Source organism: Odocoileus virginianus, chromosome 1 (genome assembly GCF_023699985.2).
Source record: "Odocoileus virginianus isolate 20LAN1187 ecotype Illinois chromosome 1, Ovbor_1.2, whole genome shotgun sequence".
In the NCBI taxonomy this organism is placed as follows: Eukaryota; Metazoa; Chordata; class Mammalia; order Artiodactyla; family Cervidae; genus Odocoileus; species Odocoileus virginianus.
In genome coordinates, this window is record NC_069674.1 from 71,322,814 (window position 1) to 71,343,001 (window position 20,188).

Sequence of the window (20,188 nt, forward strand, 5' to 3'; positions counted from 1 at the left end):
AGGATCAGTGTTATTAAGTCCGATCACACAATTTCAATGAATGGCTACCTGGTGAATGAGCTGCCAATCTTACCTACAGATTCTAATGTGGTAGTATTTATATAACTGAGCTGGAATCTCTCCTAATTAGGCCGCTGGAGCTAATTAAGAATTGAAGTTCAAGTTCTCTCACGTTTGCATAAACCTCCATGTACATAAATTACTACCTACAGTTTAATAAGGAGCTGGAAAATGCCAAGATGACATGAACATTTGGCACCCATGTTGAATTCATCACTGTTCCATGCATATGTAAACATATATATGCACTGTTCCACTAAGCATATAATAAGCACTACTGGAAGGGAAAAATAAACCACTTCCAAGGCCATGTTCTCCTTGTTTTTTGGTTCTCTTTCCCCTTTCTTCAATCTACAGCATCATATATACAGGTTTGAGGACAGGAGAGATCCAAAATTCTAATATGAAAAACATACTGAACCACATACTGGAAACTATACACCAGGGGACCAAGGAGATGGGTTGGGGGAGAGGTGCACGGGTGGAGAAAATAAAGCAAAACCAACCAGTTTTGAAACGTAGTCCAGAACCATCTGTTCAATTTTTTTCTTTTCCACACCCTGTAGATGTCTCAAAAGATGGTCTCTTAGTTCAGACACCATCTGAAAACAGAATGTAGATAAGTCACAACCTACCCACTCACACCTGCAACTGGTTTGAATTCATTTATTAATATTCCCTATCAATATGAAAAATATTGGACCTGAAGATCCCACTAGCAGAAATGTACAACCCACGATGTTCCTTTGATGGGCATAAATCAGGTGGCACTACCATTTTCCTCAAGAGGAATGATTTATGATACATCCAAAGCCCAGTGAGCAGCTGAGAGTCAGGCTGCCAGTCCTGTTAAGAATTCTCCAAAGTAGCCAGTGGAAGTTAGCCAGTGGAAATCACTAGGCTCAGTAGTCAAAAACTTTGGGATCTACCAAAGGATTGAAGTCTACTGTTCTGGCTCTGGAGAACTAACAGGAGCAACTCTAAACATAGAAAGACTATGCTAATGGGAAGGGACAGGGTTTGGATGTTTAGAAGGACAGAGGCTGGAATAAAAAGGAAATGCCTCAGATACCTCCCTCTGCGCACTGGCTAAAACAATCCCACGGAGTTCCCTGACATGCAAAGGTATGGAAATATTTATTCTAGTGCCTCCAAATTGGCTTATTTCTATAGCTGCACTGTTATGACCATCCCTGGGGCTCCCCAATTAGTGTGGCATTCCCAGCTTTTTGTTTTTCTCTTCTCTTCTTCCTTTTCTTGTCTCTTTTGTCTAAATGCCTTGCTCAGCAACAGACCCTCTTGGCTAAAGAAATGTTTGTACCAATAAACACCATGGGAATTGTACAACTGACAACACACACACACGTATGTAGGCATCTTCTGTTAGTATCTAAGCAGATTTACAACAGACACCCAGGGCAAAACTAAGCCCATGGCATCCTGGGCCAAGACAGAGTGGTATATTATTTCGGTCTCCTGCATGTATTAAATGATTAAGCTTTTTTAAAAAAAACGTTATTTTTTTTCTGCATAAGATATGATGCATATTCTTGTCAGTTTAATTTTTCTATAATAATCATATAAATGAAAATTTACATTGCTCATAATCCTACCATTTACGTTAACATTTCGGTTTTTTACTTTCCTTTTTTCCAGTGTGTATAGTCATTCTAATATTACAATCTGCTTTTTTATTTAAAAGTTTGTCATTAAATATTCTTTATCACACTAGTTGTAATAGTTGTACAGTAACCAATTTTATAAAAAAATACTATAATTGAACTATTTATTCCCTTCTTATACATATGGAATATTTATTACTATTAATAATACCACCCAAAAACTCTGTATACAAGGGTTGTTAATCATATCCTTGATTATTTTGCCAGGCTAAATTCCTAGAAATGGAATTTCTTGGGTCCTATACTTAGACTTACAGAGACACTGCTGAAATGCCTTCTACTGAGGTTATATTAATACTAATTTCAAATTCCATTGCATGCGACTGCCAAATTCCCCATACTCTGACCCTTCCTAATATAATTTTTAATTTTCGTCAATTTGATAGGCAAAAACAAACAAAAAAAAACTTATTCTGTTTGTCATTTGGTTACAGCAATGTTAAGTATTGTTTTTCTTTCTCTGCCCCAACTCGAGATATTTTCAGCCTAAATTAACTTCTGAAAATTCATTGGTAACAGTTTTTATCCATTTCCCTTCTGGTATGTTGTTCTCTTACTGATTTATAAGCTTTATTTATATGCCAAATGTTATCCTTTTATCACATTACGTGGCAAATATTTTTTTCTAAATATTATTGCTTGCCTTTTTGTTGTTCTGTTTCAAGATTTCAATCAATCTTCGCCAATATGCTTACATTCAATAATACACTTGAAAAGCTTTCTCAGTATTATTTAATTATCCACTTATTTTATTCAAATTATTTCACAGTTAATACATTATTCTAATTTTTATATTAGATTCCTTAATCTGATATTTCTATGGTATAAAGTGGTATTTGAGGTGGGAAAAATCCAATTTAATTAACTTTTCAAAATAGTCAACCACTGATTGATCAACTGACTAAAAATTATTTCTTTTCACATTGATTTTCAAATATTTCATTTATCATTCACCAAATATTCAAAATTAAATTAGAATTTCCTATCTTTGTGTTAGTGACATATTTTTCCAATTATTGTAGATCAGAAGCACATTTAGATATCTCGTAATGTCAGTCCCATTCTTCCTTATTTTGTTAAGTGAGTCACTTAGTCAATTGTCAGAGAAATTTCATTGACTTTTTGTTTGTAATTTCATTAAAGCTAGATGCTAAGGATTTGGAAATTATATACTGTTTTTCATTACCTTTTCTAACTAGTTAATTCTAATAAAATGAAAATAAATATAGCATTGTCAGCTTACTAACTTACATTATTATTTTTATTCCTTATTTTTAAAATTTTATTATTTTCCATTTTCCCAGTTATTATTTTGTTGTTGTATTAGGCAATTATACCATATTCTTTTACTCTTGTTTCTTCTTTCATTGGCTAGAATTTTTAGAATAATGTAAAGTTTTAGTGAAAATAGCAAGTATATTTAGCTTCTTTCTGATTTTAATAGCAATGCCTCCAAATGAGATTAAGAAGGATGTTTACTACTAATATTAGACTATACTTTGTTTAAAATTCCAAGAGTGGAATTATACTTTCATCAACTTTTAGCACCCATAGAATCATTTTTGCCTCTTGGACTCACTCAGTGATATGATGAACTACATTAATATATTTTCTAATATTAAGCCTTCCTGGAAATAAGCCCATGTGGCCAAGTTGTATTTTCAAACAGAGTATTGGAAAGTATTTTAATTAAGCTTGTGGTATCTATATTCACAAGTAAAAGTGGTCATTGTTGGATTCTGGTTTAAAGATTATGCTTTTTAAAGTGAGTAAAAAGTTTCCCATCTTTCTTCAAAAATACATAATATGAGAATAATCTGGTCTTTAAAAGTTTGAAAGAACTAACTCATTAGATAACTTGGAGCTTTTTTTAGAGATAATCTTTGACATTTTTTCCAAATTATTTTATGGTTATTATACTTTCAGGTTTTCTATTTCTTCTTGGCTCAAGTTTGTAATTTCTATTTACTAAGGAAACATTGTTTAACTAGAATTTTTAAGTGTATGGCTATGTATTTACACATATTTTTCTCATATTTTTAAACTAGTCTTATCTAAGGTAATAGATTATCCCATTCTAAGCCTGCACAGCATTAAAAATATTTTATTAAATTTTTTTAAAACTAGTTTTTCAGTTAAAGATGTTTTTCAGATTTAGATGTTTAACTAGTCATTTGTTTGTTTGTTTGTTTTTTAAGATTTTGGATGAATCTGCCAACTCTTTTCAATTAATTTATTTTGATTTACATCTTTGGTCTTCCTAGCAGTAAGATCTCTTGAGAAAGAATACTTTATTCCTTTGTATTTTAAAACCAAATACAAAGGCCACAGAGATGCTGGTCTTTCCTGTTTTAAATACTCTCAGTGCTATACATTTGTTTATGATGCTTTATGATTATACATTTATTGGGGTGACTGATTAATTTGTGTTTCTCTCACAAGACTACAAATACTAAGAGGGCAGAAATTATATATGTGTTCCTTACCAGTGAACACGCGGGGCCTACAGTGAGTGGATGGCAACAACCATGTGTTGACAGAATGAGAAATACAGTCTAGCCCTTTCCCCTTTCCTTGGAGCTCACTGTTTGCCAGCACCAAACGTCCCACTTACCAGCCCGATAAGCAGCTGCTGGTGGTTGTCTTCCTCCTGGAAGAGGGGTGTTAATCTTGGCTCTGAAATTAAAAAGAGCGATAGTCAAGCAGGGTGGTTTTTAGGAAATGACCAGAAGGAAGAGGCCTCAGTCTGGGCTTCCCTTCTCTGAGTCACTGGGAAAATATAACACTTTCCTGATGGGATGAAAACTTCTCATTCAGTGTGACCTTGTCCTACACGCTGCAACTTATCACTCGGGTGATATGCAGGGAGCGCTGTGAACCAGAGTGAGGCACAGACCGTGAAAGAAAGAGAACACGAGGAACACATTCCCAACACCAATGCCCGCTGGCTTCAGTTTCTCTTCAATGTGGAGGTTCGTCACTGAGATCCTCTGCTTCACAGGAGACCAAACTCAGGCCCTCTCTTAAACCTAAGGCGTGGCAAACCCAGGAACAGGGACTGAGTGGAAGGATCACGTGAGTCCCTTCTTCCTGACTCCGACTTGCAGTTTATAGAGTTACTGAGGTGAGGGGACCAGTCACCGCAGTCAGTTACTGTGGCAAATAATAACTGGCACAACTTATTGGACTGAAAATGTAGTTAGCCTGAGATGGAAAAGTGGTGTGTGAGGTTAAACCAAATGGCACTTTCTCCACCATGATTTGCACTGTGCCAGCAAGACTGGAGGGGCAGGCCAACACTGTCTCTAGGAAGATCTCCTAGAGCATCTTTGTGCCCCATCTTCCTCTGCCAGAACCTGGGTCACAGTGCCGGTCAAGAGGCACTTGACCTGGTCAGGGAGCTGAGGACTCCTTTCAGGAGGGCACAGATGCTTCTTGACCCCTTGGGATAAATCCTAACTAGATCCTACACAACCTTCATGATGAAAAATTCAAAACTAGAGCCCAGCAGTTTTCATGGTTGTTCCGCATTTCACAAAGAATGTTCACTTCTGACAGTGACTTTCTTCCTAGGAAACTAGCAGAAACAAAGAATGTGAGAGGACGCAGCGAGTTCCCTGAAGTGCATCAAGAGAGAATGACTAGTAACAGACGCAAACGGCCCTGATGTCCGGGAGCAGAAGGAGCTCTAACCAGACGTGGGAGCAGAGGACACAGGAACCTCAGCCAGACCAGTCACACTTCCCACACTACAAAGCCCTGCAAGCACGCTCACACCCCTGGTGACTGCTCCTGCCTGGGACTGGTGGCAGAGCCCTGGCTTCAGGCCGGCCGACCTGTTCCCCCGGGGCTGCTCAGAGGCTTCACAACTCACGGGGGCTGTGTGTTCACAACTCACATCCTCCTGCTGCAGGATGTGCAGCGAAGCACTGTACAAAATAATTTCCACTAGGGTCACCAGCATATACCTAAACATCCAAGCCCATAGAAAAACATAAAAATAACAGCTTAAAAAAAAAAAGCGAGGCTGACCTTTAAGAGGTGTGAAAGAGTCCCACAGATAGATAGCTGGAGAGAGAATAGCTCTAAGCCAAGGGAAATACACCCTGCAAGTACAGCCAGTGAGCATGTTACTTAGATCAGTTCCACAGGGAAACAGGAGGAAAACCTACAGTCAGGGAGTCCTCCAGCTAAAGCACATTCAGCATCTGTTCCCGAAGGACCTGGTGCCAAGACAGACATGCAAGAAACTGGGAGCCGCTCGGACAGGAAGATAGTAAAGGGTGTTGCCTTCACTGAGCTAGTGGAAGTGATTTCCCTGCCAACCCACAGTGGGAGGAAGAATGGTGTTACAAACAAACAACTGACTGAAATCCAGAAGGCTTTATTACAGGTCTTTTCTTACCCAAATTCTTTGCTTCTAGGTTAGAAATCACCCTACAAGAAAAATTAGCCAATGTTATTCACACAGGAAACATTAATTAAAAAAAAAAAAACAACCCACAATACCATACAAAGATATTGTCGTTTAAAAACCCATAAAACCACTGCAGAAACTGTTCTCAGGCTGCTGAAAACCTCAAAAACTTTAATCAACTTGGCAAAAGCCACATTAAGCAATTATAAAATCTCAAAACTTTTTAGTGCAAACAATGACGGTAATTTAGAACAATTGCAGCTCTCAGTTATTGGAAATAATGGGAACAGAAAATAGAACAGGGGTTGGAATGGGGCCTATGCTTGTAGCACTCCGAGATGACTCATCTACTCAGAAAACATGCTTTCAAAATAAAAGCAGGTTCACCAGCCGAGTAACTCGTATTTAAAATCAACCCACTACTTGTACCCCTCTAAAGTGCTCTATTAACAAGAGCTTTCATTACCACTTATTCCTTCTGAGTCATCCATCCCCAGGATGCAAATCTAAAAGGTTTAACATATATACTTTTCCCACAAGAAACTCTAGCTCCAATCTCCAAAACAGGGCTTGGGTGGCTGCTGACGGCATCATCTCATTGAGAATACAACAAAAGTAATAAGCTACTTCCCTGAAAGGCAGCCGGCAAAGTAATTACAAAAGATAGCCATCTTATAGCTATAATAATCCTTCATTTTACTTACTTTATTGCATTATCAAGAATATTTCTCACATACACCGTAGACCTTCTTTTTCCTGTTTTCTAGGAGTGAAGATACATCAGAGGTGTGGAAGGTGAAGGTTTTGTGGGTGACATTTTTCACATTAAGGTCATAATACAATATAGTCAAGAGTTCAGAAAAAAAGGAGACTTTGTTTCAAGGTAATCATAACACCTAGATTCTTAGAAAATTGGCTTAAAAAACTTTTATTCTGAAACTATTACAAGTTCTCAAGGAGCTGCAAGTCCAACTATATTTTATCTATCAATACAATAACACTACAACTATATCCAACAAAGTTGCAGAGGGAGTTCACATACTCATCACCCAGTCTCTCAAAGGGTTCATATCTTATATAAACAACAATAGTACAATGCCCAAATCAGTGAGCATACATTTCTGTCATTTTATTACATGTATAGATTCATATATGACAATGTACAACCATAACCCACATATAGAACTGCTCCATCACCCCCAAGATCTCCCTTTGTGTTACCCCTTTATAGGGGTCATATTCACTTTTTTGCTTTCAACCATTCCTAACCCGTCTGTCCGTGCTCAGTTGATCACTCACGCCCGACTCTTTGCCACTGTATGGACTTAGCCAGCCAGGCTCCTCTGTCTATGGGATTTCACAGGCAAGAATACTGGAGTGGGTTGCCATTTCCTCCTCCAGGGGATCTTCCCCATCAAGGGATCAAACCCACGTCTCCTGCACTGGCAGGTGGATTATTTACCACTAAGCCATCAGGGAAGCCCTCCCTAACTCCTAGCAACCACAAATTTGGGAACATATAGATTTTTAAAAATCACTTTTTAACTATGTAAGTAATGCAAGGACACACTGAGACTCGAATGTGAATCCCACTTCTACCATGAACGTGTTGTGTGGGCCCCTTAACCTCTTTGCAACTTTAATTTCCTCTTGAAGAGAAAGACATCGCAGAAGCTCCTTGGTCTGCCTGCGGGGCATCAGCAGCTCTAATGAAGGGCCTGGCAGCAGTGGAGAGTGCTGGCCCTCAGCCAGCTTTATGACCTCAGGGCCTCACCTAATCTAACCTGCTGGGCTTCTTGCTCTCCTTTCAGGAACCCACACTTACCTCTTCTGAGATCAGGTTGTGCCACTCTCTCCTGACCACGCTGTTGTTATAGTATAAGTGTGGCTTAGAGTACTTAACATATTCCAGGTTGGAGTTCAGTTTTTCCCAGTAGCCCTTAAAGCTATGCACCTGTAAGAGGCAAAAACAGCAGCGGGCTCGAGAAGCAGTCCTGGGGCCCGAGCTACACGGCACAGCCCGTGCAGGCCTTGCTGCAAAGCTCTCACGAGGCAGCATTTCCGAGCGGATACTTCCCACGAGGGAGGACAGCCTTGTCCTGACAGGAATTCTAAAACAGACTCAAAGAGGCTTGCCTCCCTCCCTTTCTTTTCGAGCCCCTTTTATACAGAGAGAGAGCTGCTCACTCCCCCAAGCCAGTGTGACTCCCCCTGGGTGAGGGCTAAGCAGGGAAGTCTGCTCTGAACACATCAAGTCATTTCTTCCCCAGAAACCCATTCTGACTCAGGTTATATCAACAATGGCATGTTCAGTGACAGAATGGTCACAAGATTTGGAGCACGTGGAAGCACAGGTTTATTTTCCAGTTAAGTTTATTTACTTGCAAAGGGTCTTTTTCAAAACTCAAGAATCAGAAAGGTGAAGTGAACTTTCACACTCAGTTGTCAACTACTTGAAAATGGAATTAGCTGGCACCCATCCCCCTCTAGGTTTTTGACATATTGATATCACTGTACTAGCCCAAAGCAAAAAATATTCATTATGTTCATTTTAAAATAAAATGCTATAGTAATACATTTTTGATGTTAAAGGATATCTTGACAAAAAATTGTTTTTGCAAATTAATGAAGACAGATTCATGATACCTATTATCTTGCCAAAATATATGCATTTATAAAAGATTTGACTGGGATCAAGGGTGCAATGTGTGGCTAGGAAACAAAGTGAGCTTAATGCCTACGGTGGGAACAGACTAGGCTGTATTACAAGGGGAAAAAAAAAGAGAACTTAAAAAAAATGCCCCATCAAGAAAAAATGCCCTTTGTTAAGTAATAGCACATCACCCAAATTCTTAGTGAAAGCACAGTCACAAGTGGCTTAAAATGGATACCGGTATTAGGAAAGTGAGTTACATAACAAAACAAACCTGCTATTTTAGAAGCTTGAAAGGCCTGTCCAGCCAACACCCATTTTCACAGAGACAGGAAGAGCTATTTCCAAGAAATTGTTATTTCAAGAGGAATCGGAAACCTGGAGTCAGGTCCCACTCTCCACCTGACCTATCTCTCTTTTCTTTTCTTTCCTTCTCCATACATTGATAGTGAATATATCTTTGTCTACCATTTTGTCTCCCTTATATTGAAAGAACAATAATGAAAGCAAACCCTGCAGACAACTGACAGAATTAGGAAGGAAGTCACTGCAGCTTTTCTTGCTGTAGCTGTTCCACATCTGAGTTTGGGCAACCAGCGCCCGAAGCCAGCAAATTAACTGGTGTTGTGGTGACATCTAGTGGTCAGTGATGCAATTAGTTCTGCCCACTTGGCATTGGAGTCCCACTGCACGGTCCATCCAACCTTGCCAGGATGAAACAGGGGAGGAAGGAATGATGGTGTCCTACCTATGCAAGACCTTCTTCCCCTCACGCCAAAGGCATCCTTCTGTCAGAAGACTATTTTCACACAAACACTGCGGCTCCCAAGAAAAGATCTCTCCCAAACTACTCTCCTCTCACCCTTGCCCCATTAAAAAAGTCCCTTTCCTCATAACCTTGTCTTAGTTAAGAATAAGCAGATAAAACAAGCAAGTCCAAGGACATGCTTCAGAGGCGGTCCTGAGTCTATTGATTGTATGTAAAACAGAGTATGTGTTCTTATGAGCACTCTTCTGGGATGAAGGTCTACAGTTTATATCAGAGTTTCAAAGGAATCCATAGCTTAAAATAGTTTAAAACTACTGAGGTCGAAGGAAACATTATCTAAGTTTTAAAATAATAACTCATATTTAAATAAGGATAGCCAAAAGCCCCAGAAATATTTTAATATTTGTAGGTCTATTTAATATGTGTAGGTCATTGAAGGAGGTCACTGGGCTGGATGTTATGATACTGAGAGAGTACAGTTAATGGCATATGTCAGTACTTGGTATCTACGAGATAAGTGATGCAATTTTTTAAGCTATGAAAATTCACAAAGATCATTATAAATTAGGAGGTCTATTTGGAAGTCTGTGCTTAGTCACTCAGTCATATCCAACTCTTTGTGATTCCAAGGACTGTACCCCACCAGGCTCCTCTGTCCATGGGGATTCTCCAGGCAAGAATACTGGAGTGGATTGCCATTTCCTCCTTCAGGGGATCTTCCCAACCCAGTATCGAACCCAGGTCCCCCAAATTGTAGGCGGACTCTTTACCATCTGAGCCACCAAGGAAGCCCAAGAATACTGGAGTGGGTAGCCTATACCCTCTCCAGGGGATCTTCCCGACCCAGGAATCGAACTGGGGTCTCCCGAACTGGTGAATTCTTTACCAGCTGAGCTACCAGGGAAGCCCATTTGGAAGTGTGGGAAATAAATAAGACCTAGAAGATGAAAACGGATACATAAGTGAAGGGTGAAGAGAGGATGTTCCACGTGCAGCTCCTAGGAAATGAGCAAAGATTCAGACCATAGACAGAGCTTTAGAAAAAGTAGAGAAAACAACCCACGGCACTTCAATCTCTGCAGTGAAGATATCTACGCCTAGGGTATGACTGCCAACCTCAGTATCCACCTGGGTCCCATTCCCTAGACTCCTACTGTTGTGGGCTGTGACCTGGGCCTCGTGAGTTTTAGACATTCCCCAGGCAAGTCTACTATTCAACCTGGGCTGAGAACATGCTTGAGCACATCCAGGTCATGTCAGTCTCTTACCCACTCTCAAAGGTTTTCATCTACATCTCTGGCTTAAAGGCTGATGAAGAACCACCTGCTTGCAGACTTGCAATTGTGTGGTGACATAATAGGAGATAGGGTTAGAGAGCAGGTTCAATCTAACTTTCAAAGAATCTTCAAATGCCAAAGTAATACCAGCACATTCCTTGACACAGAGAGTAAAAGAAGCACCAAGGTAAAATGTTAGCTGTTGTTACACAGTATGAAGGGAAGAGGACGTGGGGGCTACACAAGCACACCCTACCAGCCAACCTGGGAGCACAGAAACACTCCTCTTTGTCAGGCAGCATTTGTGGAACTAGCTGAGTACTAAGCACCATATTCATCAGGGACAACAGGAAAGGAAAAGCCACAACAATTTAAGAAGCACATTGCCAGCTTCTTGCAAAGAGTTTATAATGATTTCAAATACACAGAAATGCATTATAAGAAAATACCCATGAGTTTAGCTACTTCTGGGAGACTCTGGAGTTAGAGTCCATCAGATCCTCAAGGAATGACTCAGGAGCATTTCCCTATACAAGGGACAGTTTTACATTTTGATTTTAAAGGAAAGAAAAGTATTTCCAGTCTCTTCTTGAGAAATAATCTTAATCTGACTTTTAGGATGACGTGAAATAATTACCAAATGTAGTCCACCACAACTAATATTAATTGAACAAAAGGACTAAAGGGTTATATTAAGAGACTTTCCCATTTATGTGGGAAATAAATTCGATTTTTTTCCTCTTTAAGAAAGAAGTACCAAGAAAGGAAATCAAAACAAAACAACACTGTGGTACTTATTGGCTCATCTGCAAATTACTGCCAGGAAAAAAACATCTGCCTCTCATTTCTTAAAGGCCCTCTGGCTTTGATCCTACATCTGCTGATTAACCAGCATTTTCTTTTACAGAAGAGGAAGCCAACTTTACCCTTCATGCCAGGGCTCATTTAGCAGAGGTAAAGCATCAAACTAGGCTCTTCAGTGGATACTATCTCAGTATCAGCTTTTACTTGCAGCCCAGAGAAACACGGTGGCCCACTACCTGCTGTACAAACAGAATAAAATAGAAACATCTATGTGTCCACAAAGCCAGCAAGGTACCATACTAAGCCAAGCTGCTCTAAGCAGGGCCATCCATACAGAGGACAGTGAGTGTAACTCCTGAGGCTTCCTGCTAGGAAAACCACATATTGTATGTGCAAGTTCTCCTAGTTACAAGTGGACTTTCTCCTTCTTCCCAACATTTAGTAAAAATTCCTCTCTTCTCTTCCCAGCTGGGTAGTAATACTCATTTTTAATGGGATGTAATTTTTAATGTAACTTCCTAAATATGGCTCTAAACTATTACATCTCACAATCAGCATGTATCTTGAGAAAGCCCATGCTAAGAGAGTTTCCTCCTCTCAACCTTAAGAATTAAACATTATGTTCTCAACCAAACTATGAACAAAAGCAGCACAGTTGAATGACTGGCAAAAGAGAAAGAAAAACAGGAATCCTTGATCATGTCTGTTCCTCAATCTGAATATCTGGGAAGTAAACTGAAGGTACTCCCATCTCTACAGATAATGACAGGAATGAATTTTCCAGCCGGGTGCGCTGTCTCTAACAAGCAGTGTTTCTTTGGACCATTATAAAATTATGTTTATACAATCTTAATTGAACTTGCCATAATTCTCTGCCTCTAAAAATACACTATATAGGAATAACTTGTGTTTTTTCTCTCCAACAGTCTATTCACAAAATTCTTCACTTCTTGTCACCAAATGTGTGGGTTTTTCCCTCCACATTCATCAATTCTCCAGTGCCAGCAAAGTGTCCTACAATTGTCTGGAGACAGTCTCAGACCCCACAGGTTGAGGACTCAGTCCCACAAGGCTGCCCCCTTTTCAAATGCTACTCTCAAGTCCAGGTTGCTACCTGTGATTCTGACCAACTGCCTATCAATCCGAGGTTCCCAGTGCCCCCTTCATGGGTTCTATAATATGTTACAGTGGTTCTGAACTCAGGAATGCAGTTTACTTTCTATATGCCAGTTGATTATAAATGGATACAACTCAGTAACAGCCAGACTGAGAGATGTGAGGGCAGGAATGGGCTCTGAGCTTCCACGTCCTCTTCGGGCACACCACCCCCACCCTTGCACCTCCATATGTTCATCCAACCCATTAAATCTCTGAAACCTTTCAACTAGGGTTCTTTATGGAGGCTCCATCACACAGGCACAATTGATTAAACCATTGGCCATCGGTGGCTGGACACTATCTCTAGCCACTCTAGCCTTGGGAGGTGGTGTTGGCAGAGGGCTGAAAGGGCCAACCCTCTAATCACATGGTCGGTTCTACTGGCAACCAGCTCCACCCTTAGGTGCTTTCCAAAAGTAACTTCACTGACAAACTCAGGTGTGACTGAAAGGGGCTTGTTAGGAATAATAAGACCTTCTATTCACCTTTGTGCTCTGGAGCTATTTCAGGAACTGGAACACTAAACGTTATAACAAAAGATCTCCCTATAGTTCTTATCTCTTAGGAAATCACAAAGATTTTAGGAGAGCTCTGTGCCAGGAACCATGGAAGAAGATGAAATACATATTTCCAGTTATATCACAACATCGCATATGTACAAACTGAACTTCAGAAAGTCAATATCTCACACATAACCAATTGACATTTCTGGTAATACTACACTGTTGTCAAAGCAATAATGCTCATTTTTAAAAACTGTAAGTTGTTACGCTGTGATTGTGTTGACACTTTGAATCGCTAAGAAACCTTTTCTTCAAGTGATGGTGGCTGTCGGCACTGGAAGGATCAAGGAAAAAGGTGTCTTTTGCATCTCACTAAAAGCTTAATTGTGTTCATGCTTTGCCCAATTAAAACAGTATTTTTTAAACACTTTTTAAGTGTTTAAGAGAAGAAGCATAATCAAGTGAACAAGTCTCTGAATGGAGACCAGCACAGGTGTCAACCACTCTTTCTCCAGTTGCTCGGGGCATCCAGCCCCCCGATGGGACACTGCAGCAGCCCTCTCACTTGGAGTGGCCATCACCTGGGAAAGGCTTGAAGTCCTTCTCCTTCCCAGTCTCTGGGTCAGAGAGTTAACAGTCACAACACAAATGGTTAAATTAAAGCCCTTACTGTATAAAATGAAACTAAAGATGTCTGTCTTAAAAATACTTTAATAAAAATACTACATTTCTCCATTCTTGATATTCAAGTAAGCTATTGTTTCTACTTTTTAAAAAATTCTTACATGACTTCCTGTGGAAGGGATTAAATCATTCTTAGGAAGGCCATTCTCGATGACATGCCTTTTAAGGTTTTAAGGTGCAGACCTTGTTTTAATATACTTTTTGTTTCATTTTTAAAAATTCTTTTAGAAACCATTCTATAAAGGAAATCTTTTGTCTTTCAGATGATAAACTGGTATAAGCCAATTAAATTCGATGTCCATATATTAAACATTTATAAAGTTCTCCGCTTCACACTAAAATTATTTGCAGGAAGACCAGAAGGAAAGTGCTCGTCTAGTTTCCTTTTGTCCTTCCTTCTCCAGACTCCTTATCAGGACAGTCATCTGACAAGCAGAATGGAAGCAAGTGTGCTCAGAGCAGACGGGGGTCCCCTGGGCCTCATGGAAAATCCAGCAGCAAGCACACTTTCAAAAGGTAACTTGTGATTCAGGTTAAGGGTGCTCAGAGCCAACTCGTATCAGGGAAGTTGCAAGAACAGTCACATAACGGGCCAGGGAGGGAGGAAAAGTAGGGGGGATATGCTACTACAACAAGATCCATTGCAATATAATTGGGCTGGGACCTGCGGTTGAAGTAGGTCAAAGACAGCTGCTTATAGTGAGAGGTATTATGCAAGCAGAGATGGGAAAACAAATGGGAGCTTTGAGGGCCAAGTGTCTTGTGAACTGAAAGGTTCGATAAGTTATGGGGGTGGGCGAGACAGGCAGGAGCTGGCCAAACCAAACCCAGTACCACCATCTCCTGAGTCCAAGAGCAAATCCCTCTGCATTCCTATGGCCTCCCTGATGGATGATGTCTGCATAGAAAGGACAGTGAAGAGATCTACAGCTCAAACTTGTCCTATGTGATACTTCTGACTTGTATATGAAACCATGTAGTGTCTCAGAAGAACTCCCAAGCATGTTTGGGAACAGTTAATGGGAAATAACTCTCTGCAGAGCCAAATGCTAAATATAATTAGGGGAGAGTAGAACAAAGGTGAGGAAAAGGGAAAGTGAATAACAAAGAAGGAAAAAAATGAACTACATAAAAAAATAATTTTATATGCACACACACACACACACACACACACACACAGAGTTAGAGTGCCAAAATAAGCTAGCTTGTTCCCAAGCAAAGACAAATTGTATTTTTAGAATAAATCAATGGGTAAAAGTCTTGAGAACCTTCCCATCAGTCTTTTATACTTAATTTTTTTAATGAAAATACACAATGTTGGTAAGGTTATAGTAAAACTGATAAACTCATAAATCCCTTGTAATTGTAAATTATCACAACATTTTTTGAATATAAGTTTGGCAATAAAAATCAAAGGCTCTAAAAATTGTCAGGGCCTTTCACTCAGTAATGCTCCTGGGCATTTAACCTTAGAGAAATAAATCACATAATATGCACACACACACACACACACACACAAAACCTACATAAAAGTATTCACTGCCAAATTATTTTTAATAGCAAAAATAATTTTTTCAATGAGGGCTAGAGACAAACTAAATGTCTCAAAATGGAAGAATGATTAAGTAAACTAAGACACAGGAACACAGTGGAAACCTATGGAGTCATTAGAAATCATAATTATGAAAATTATGAAGTTTATGTACCAACATGAAAATGTGCATGATATACTATAATTTATAATCTTTATTAAATATCCCTAGATGGCCAGTACTAGGCAAAATATGCACACCTATGACAAAGACCAAGAGGAAATGGGGCAAATAGACAGTTACATTAGAAATTAAAGAACTGTGGGTGACATGGCTCTCTTCTAAAACTTTCTTCACTGGTTTATTGTGTGTCCATTAAACACATTCTTGATTTGTTAAACTAGTGGTAAAAGCAAAAACAATAAAATAAAAGGGTGGAGGTTCTTAATAAGAATCTTTTAAGCTATTAATCAAACCTTTCTTTTGCATCATTTTCCTGCTTTTGTAGATCTTCAAAGTTGTCTCACATTGCTGTCTAGAAACCTTTTTTATCCACCTCTACTCAAAGGATGCTTGAAGTCCAAAACCAAGAACCACTAAACTTGCCCCAGTTGGCCCTCTCTCACCCCCAGGGCATCACCATGACCTCAAACGCCCACAGCTTCCTCCCAGCTTCCTGGGCCTGGCCTGCTCTTCGTGGATTCAAAAGAATCAAATGTAAATACCAAGAGGCACCCCGGGCTGCCTGCTGCCAAAAGTTGAGATTTCCCAGCACACAGCAAGCTATAATTAACAGGAGGCAGTGCCAAAAACAACAAAGGAGCTTCAAGGAAACTGTGCTAAAATACTCCCCAGTTTTTAACTACATACACATTCTTTTCTACTCACCCACCTTACCCCACCCTCCCCATTGTCTTAGAAACTCCTGTGAAACCACCAGACTGTAGAGAGACACTAAGGCTGCCGCTTGGCGGGCAGGAAGAAGGTGCGCTGAGGCCACAGAGAGCCCGAACAGGTCACTCTTAAGAAGCAGAAAAGCCACTCTCAGAACCAGAAGGAAACTAGATAATCCCAGCCCAGGTTACTTAATGGTTTTAAGATTCTGTGTGTGTGTGTGTGTGTGTGTGTGTGTTGAGGGGGTGACAAAGTAAATGAAGTGAGAAAAAAAAAAAAAAAAAACAGCTCTCGGGTCCTCTAGAGAAAATCTACAGGACTTCCTCCAGCGTGGACTGGCTTCAAGCACAGTGGAAAGTATGACTTTTACATCTTCATATTCTCTGTCTTCAGGAAATCTCCCTCTTTAAAGAGCACTCCAAAGAATTGCCCTGATACCATCCTTAGAGACTACCACTTAGGAAAGACTACCTAGACAACCAGCCTTCCCCCTCACCCCACCCTCCCCCAATAGTTCACAATCCTTTCTGGAACCCACCATGAGGTTTGGGGCAGGTGACTGGAGGCCAGCAAGGAAGCCATGAAAGCCTGCACTTTGGTCTCTCTGTAAGCACTTACCTTCATAAGAGGCAACGGAATCTCTTCTGTCACAAGGGTTATTCCAGGAATTTCCTGCGGAGGGGGAAACACACACACAACTGCTAAACGTATCAACTACCACCAGCCCGAGCCTTCAGGAAGTATTTTCTGTACATAAAGAAGCTGAGGCAGCTCCCAGTTTGCTAACCTCTACTTTAAATAAACCTTGGGGTTTATAAATACTAGTGAACACAGCCTATCTCTTACCTCAGGAAGGAAATATTCTGTAAAGTTACGATTATAATAGTTGACAGTATCACTAAATGAAAGAATAAGACTACTATGAAGAAACAGAATAACGTATTATTTATACATTATTATTATTATTCCATTTAAGAACAAAGGAGGCAAATTACATTTGCACCATCAAGTATGATGATAAGGTGGACACTTTCCTTTTTTTTTACTCCTTTCTCCCTCTTCCCCTTCATTTAAATATATTATAGTTGATCCCCATCTCACTAATGGGATTCTTTTTTGACTTCAGTGGAAAACTGTTCTGCACTTCATCCTCCAACATAATTTCAGAAATAAGAGATCTCCATAAAGAGTTTATACAGCACAATTACCATGGCAAATGTGCAAGAGGCAATTCACATCAGGAAATCCAAATAATAACATTCTTCTAACTCATGAGCATTACAACAGAAATTTAAATAAAAAGATAAACTGTCAAAATTGCCACTTATTTTGAAAAGAGTGGTTCCTTGTTGTTATGTATATATTAATCTCTCAATTAGTCAATTCCTCTTTCATTTCCTAAAAAAAAAGTAGATGATATATGGGAAAATAGAAATAAAATCTGGTATTTGTTTAGAACTCAAATGTCCTGGGTTTCATTTACATACAATATTCCTGAGAAAAATAGCATCACAGGGACAGAGAAATAAATTTCCAGAACATTGAAGCAACTGAGATCTTCACTGTGACAGAAGAAAGCCTGTTTTAAGAATCTAAATGTGTTTCACTTATCACTACTCAGGAACAGAAATTTCAGTAGTTTTAGGTTATAAATAACATCTTAAAATAGGTACAACAGGCCTCATTGTCTGCAAACCATAATTCAGGATTATCTATGTGTAAGAGCACAATATTTTCTAGTATCTTAAAAAATCCAATTCAGCTGTTTACAGAAATAATCTATTTCCATATAGTAATAGAAGTATGAATTAAAATTTTCTATTGTGGCAAGTATTTATTAAGGGTATAGCATTAATAGCATATGCAGATTAGAGAAAAGTAAATGATTTATATCATTACTAAAATCAAATCATAGGATCATAGAATTTCAAAACTAGGAGAGACCTTTAAGGTAACATGCTCTAACCGCAAGAACTTTAAAGCAACGTGGTAAACCCTAAAATAAGCTCTGTGCAGTGGTTTAACTCGGTTTTTTCATATTTTTCATATTGTACTTCTCGTAGGACTTCCTGATGTCACTCTGTATGTCCACAAAGTTCCTCTGCCCCACAAAAAAGGAGAAACACAAATGTGAAGAACTGTCTGTCAGGGTTACAGTCACACAACATTCAACTAACATATTCTCAACCCTGGGAACTAGAGGTGCTGTTTAGTCTCCCAGACACTGAACATAGGACAGTGACAGCCAGCATTGGTGGTGAGGGGAGGAAGCTGAAATGTACATTTCCTGCTTCTGGCCAGGGTGGAGGTGGGGGTTAACCTGCAAACTTCCTGCCACATTACCACAGAGTCTGCACGTTTGAAGAATGTTCTTCAAACAGTGAGGACCTGGAGAAGAAACAAGCTCAGATCTTTCCCTCATAACTTTACAATGAGCCATGAAAGTTTAACAACTCTAACAGTGAGAGACAAGAAGAAAGGGCCTTCAGGAAAACACTACCATTGTGTATGTCAATAATTTAGAAATTAATCAAACATGGGACTTCCCTGGCTGGAAAACCAGTGATTAAGTCTTCCCTAGTGGTTAAGACTCCGTGCTTCCACTGCACGGGGCACAGCTTCGGTCCCGGGTGGAGGGAACTGGGATCCCATGCTGCATGACAGGGCCAACACCAAAAAAAAAAAAAAAAATCAAACACATCTGAAAGGCCTTTTTAAAGGATTAAATTTAGATAGCTTTAAAACAAAATGGGAAGTGTTACAGTTTATCCTAGTACTTATTTTCCTGTGTCTCCTGAAATAAATTTATTTTTCTAAATGCCTTGTTGATACAAACTTCTGCCTCAAGAGTAAGCACACAGTAGTTCTAACATCTAAACATGAAAGCAGGAGAGGCAGAACCTTTTTTAGGGGCAGCCTGTACATGATTTTCACTTGTGATCCAACAAAGTTCAGTTTATTGAACCACATTCAAGAGAAAATGAACAATGTTTTCTCCTGAAACACTTTTTCCCAACTAAAAGGAAGGGAGTCTGGACCAACAGGAAGAAAACGATGAATGGGGTGAATTTGCTTAAGATTACTGACTTTAACTGATCTTGACACTCTAGAGTTATCACAGCTTTTCTTCCTAAGGCTGGGGGAAAAGCTTATGAAGGTGCTAATCTACTAAGTAAATAGAATGGCTCTGAATAATAGCAGTGGTCCAGCCGCTGCTCATTTATAAAATCCTAAGATTTATTTTCATCTACTCCTGCTGTTAAAAAATCTTTAAAAACTAAAACAATTTGAAGATGATAGAAGCTTCCCTATTCTGCTTGGTAGTAGGAAGGGTAACACATACACTGTATCTTCTCCTTCAATTCTAGAGTTTTATGTTAAATACATTTGGCCAACAGTAACAATTCACTGTCTCTTCTACCAGAAATCTCCAATTCAGATCCTTATGGGGGCTTCCCTGATAGTTCAGTTGGTAAAGAATCTGCCTGTAATGCAGGAGACCCCAGTTTGGTTCTTGGGTTGGGAAGATCCGCTGGAGTAGGGATAGGCTACCCACTCCAGTATTCCTGGGCTTTCCTTGTGGCTCAGCTGGAAAAGAATCCACCTGCAATGTGGTTTGATCCCTGGGTTGGGAAGATCCCCTGGAGAAGGGAACGGCTACCCACTTCAGCATTCTGGCCTGGAGAATTCCATGAACTGTATAGTCCACGGGATGGCAAAGAGTCGGACACAACTGAGTGACTTTCACTTTCAGA

The 20,188-nt window shown here is 39.6% G+C and overlaps 1 protein-coding gene across 2 annotated transcripts in view; it reads right to left on the minus strand.

Annotated features, from left to right (window-relative positions):
- GSAP (gamma-secretase activating protein) overlaps positions 1-20,188 on the minus strand; it is a 90,442-nt gene that overhangs the window by 12,458 nt on the left and 57,796 nt on the right. For both annotated transcript variants that reach the window (XM_020880312.2, XM_070469718.1), the window contains exons 19-24: positions 17,052-17,105; positions 7,985-8,113; positions 6,864-6,922; positions 6,148-6,179; positions 4,357-4,418; positions 567-662 (exon numbers count right to left, since the gene is read on the minus strand). In XM_020880312.2, coding sequence (XP_020735971.2) covers positions 567-662; positions 4,357-4,418; positions 6,148-6,179; positions 6,864-6,922; positions 7,985-8,113; positions 17,052-17,105 — 432 coding nt within the window. The remainder of the gene's footprint in view (positions 1-566; positions 663-4,356; positions 4,419-6,147; positions 6,180-6,863; positions 6,923-7,984; positions 8,114-17,051; positions 17,106-20,188) is intronic.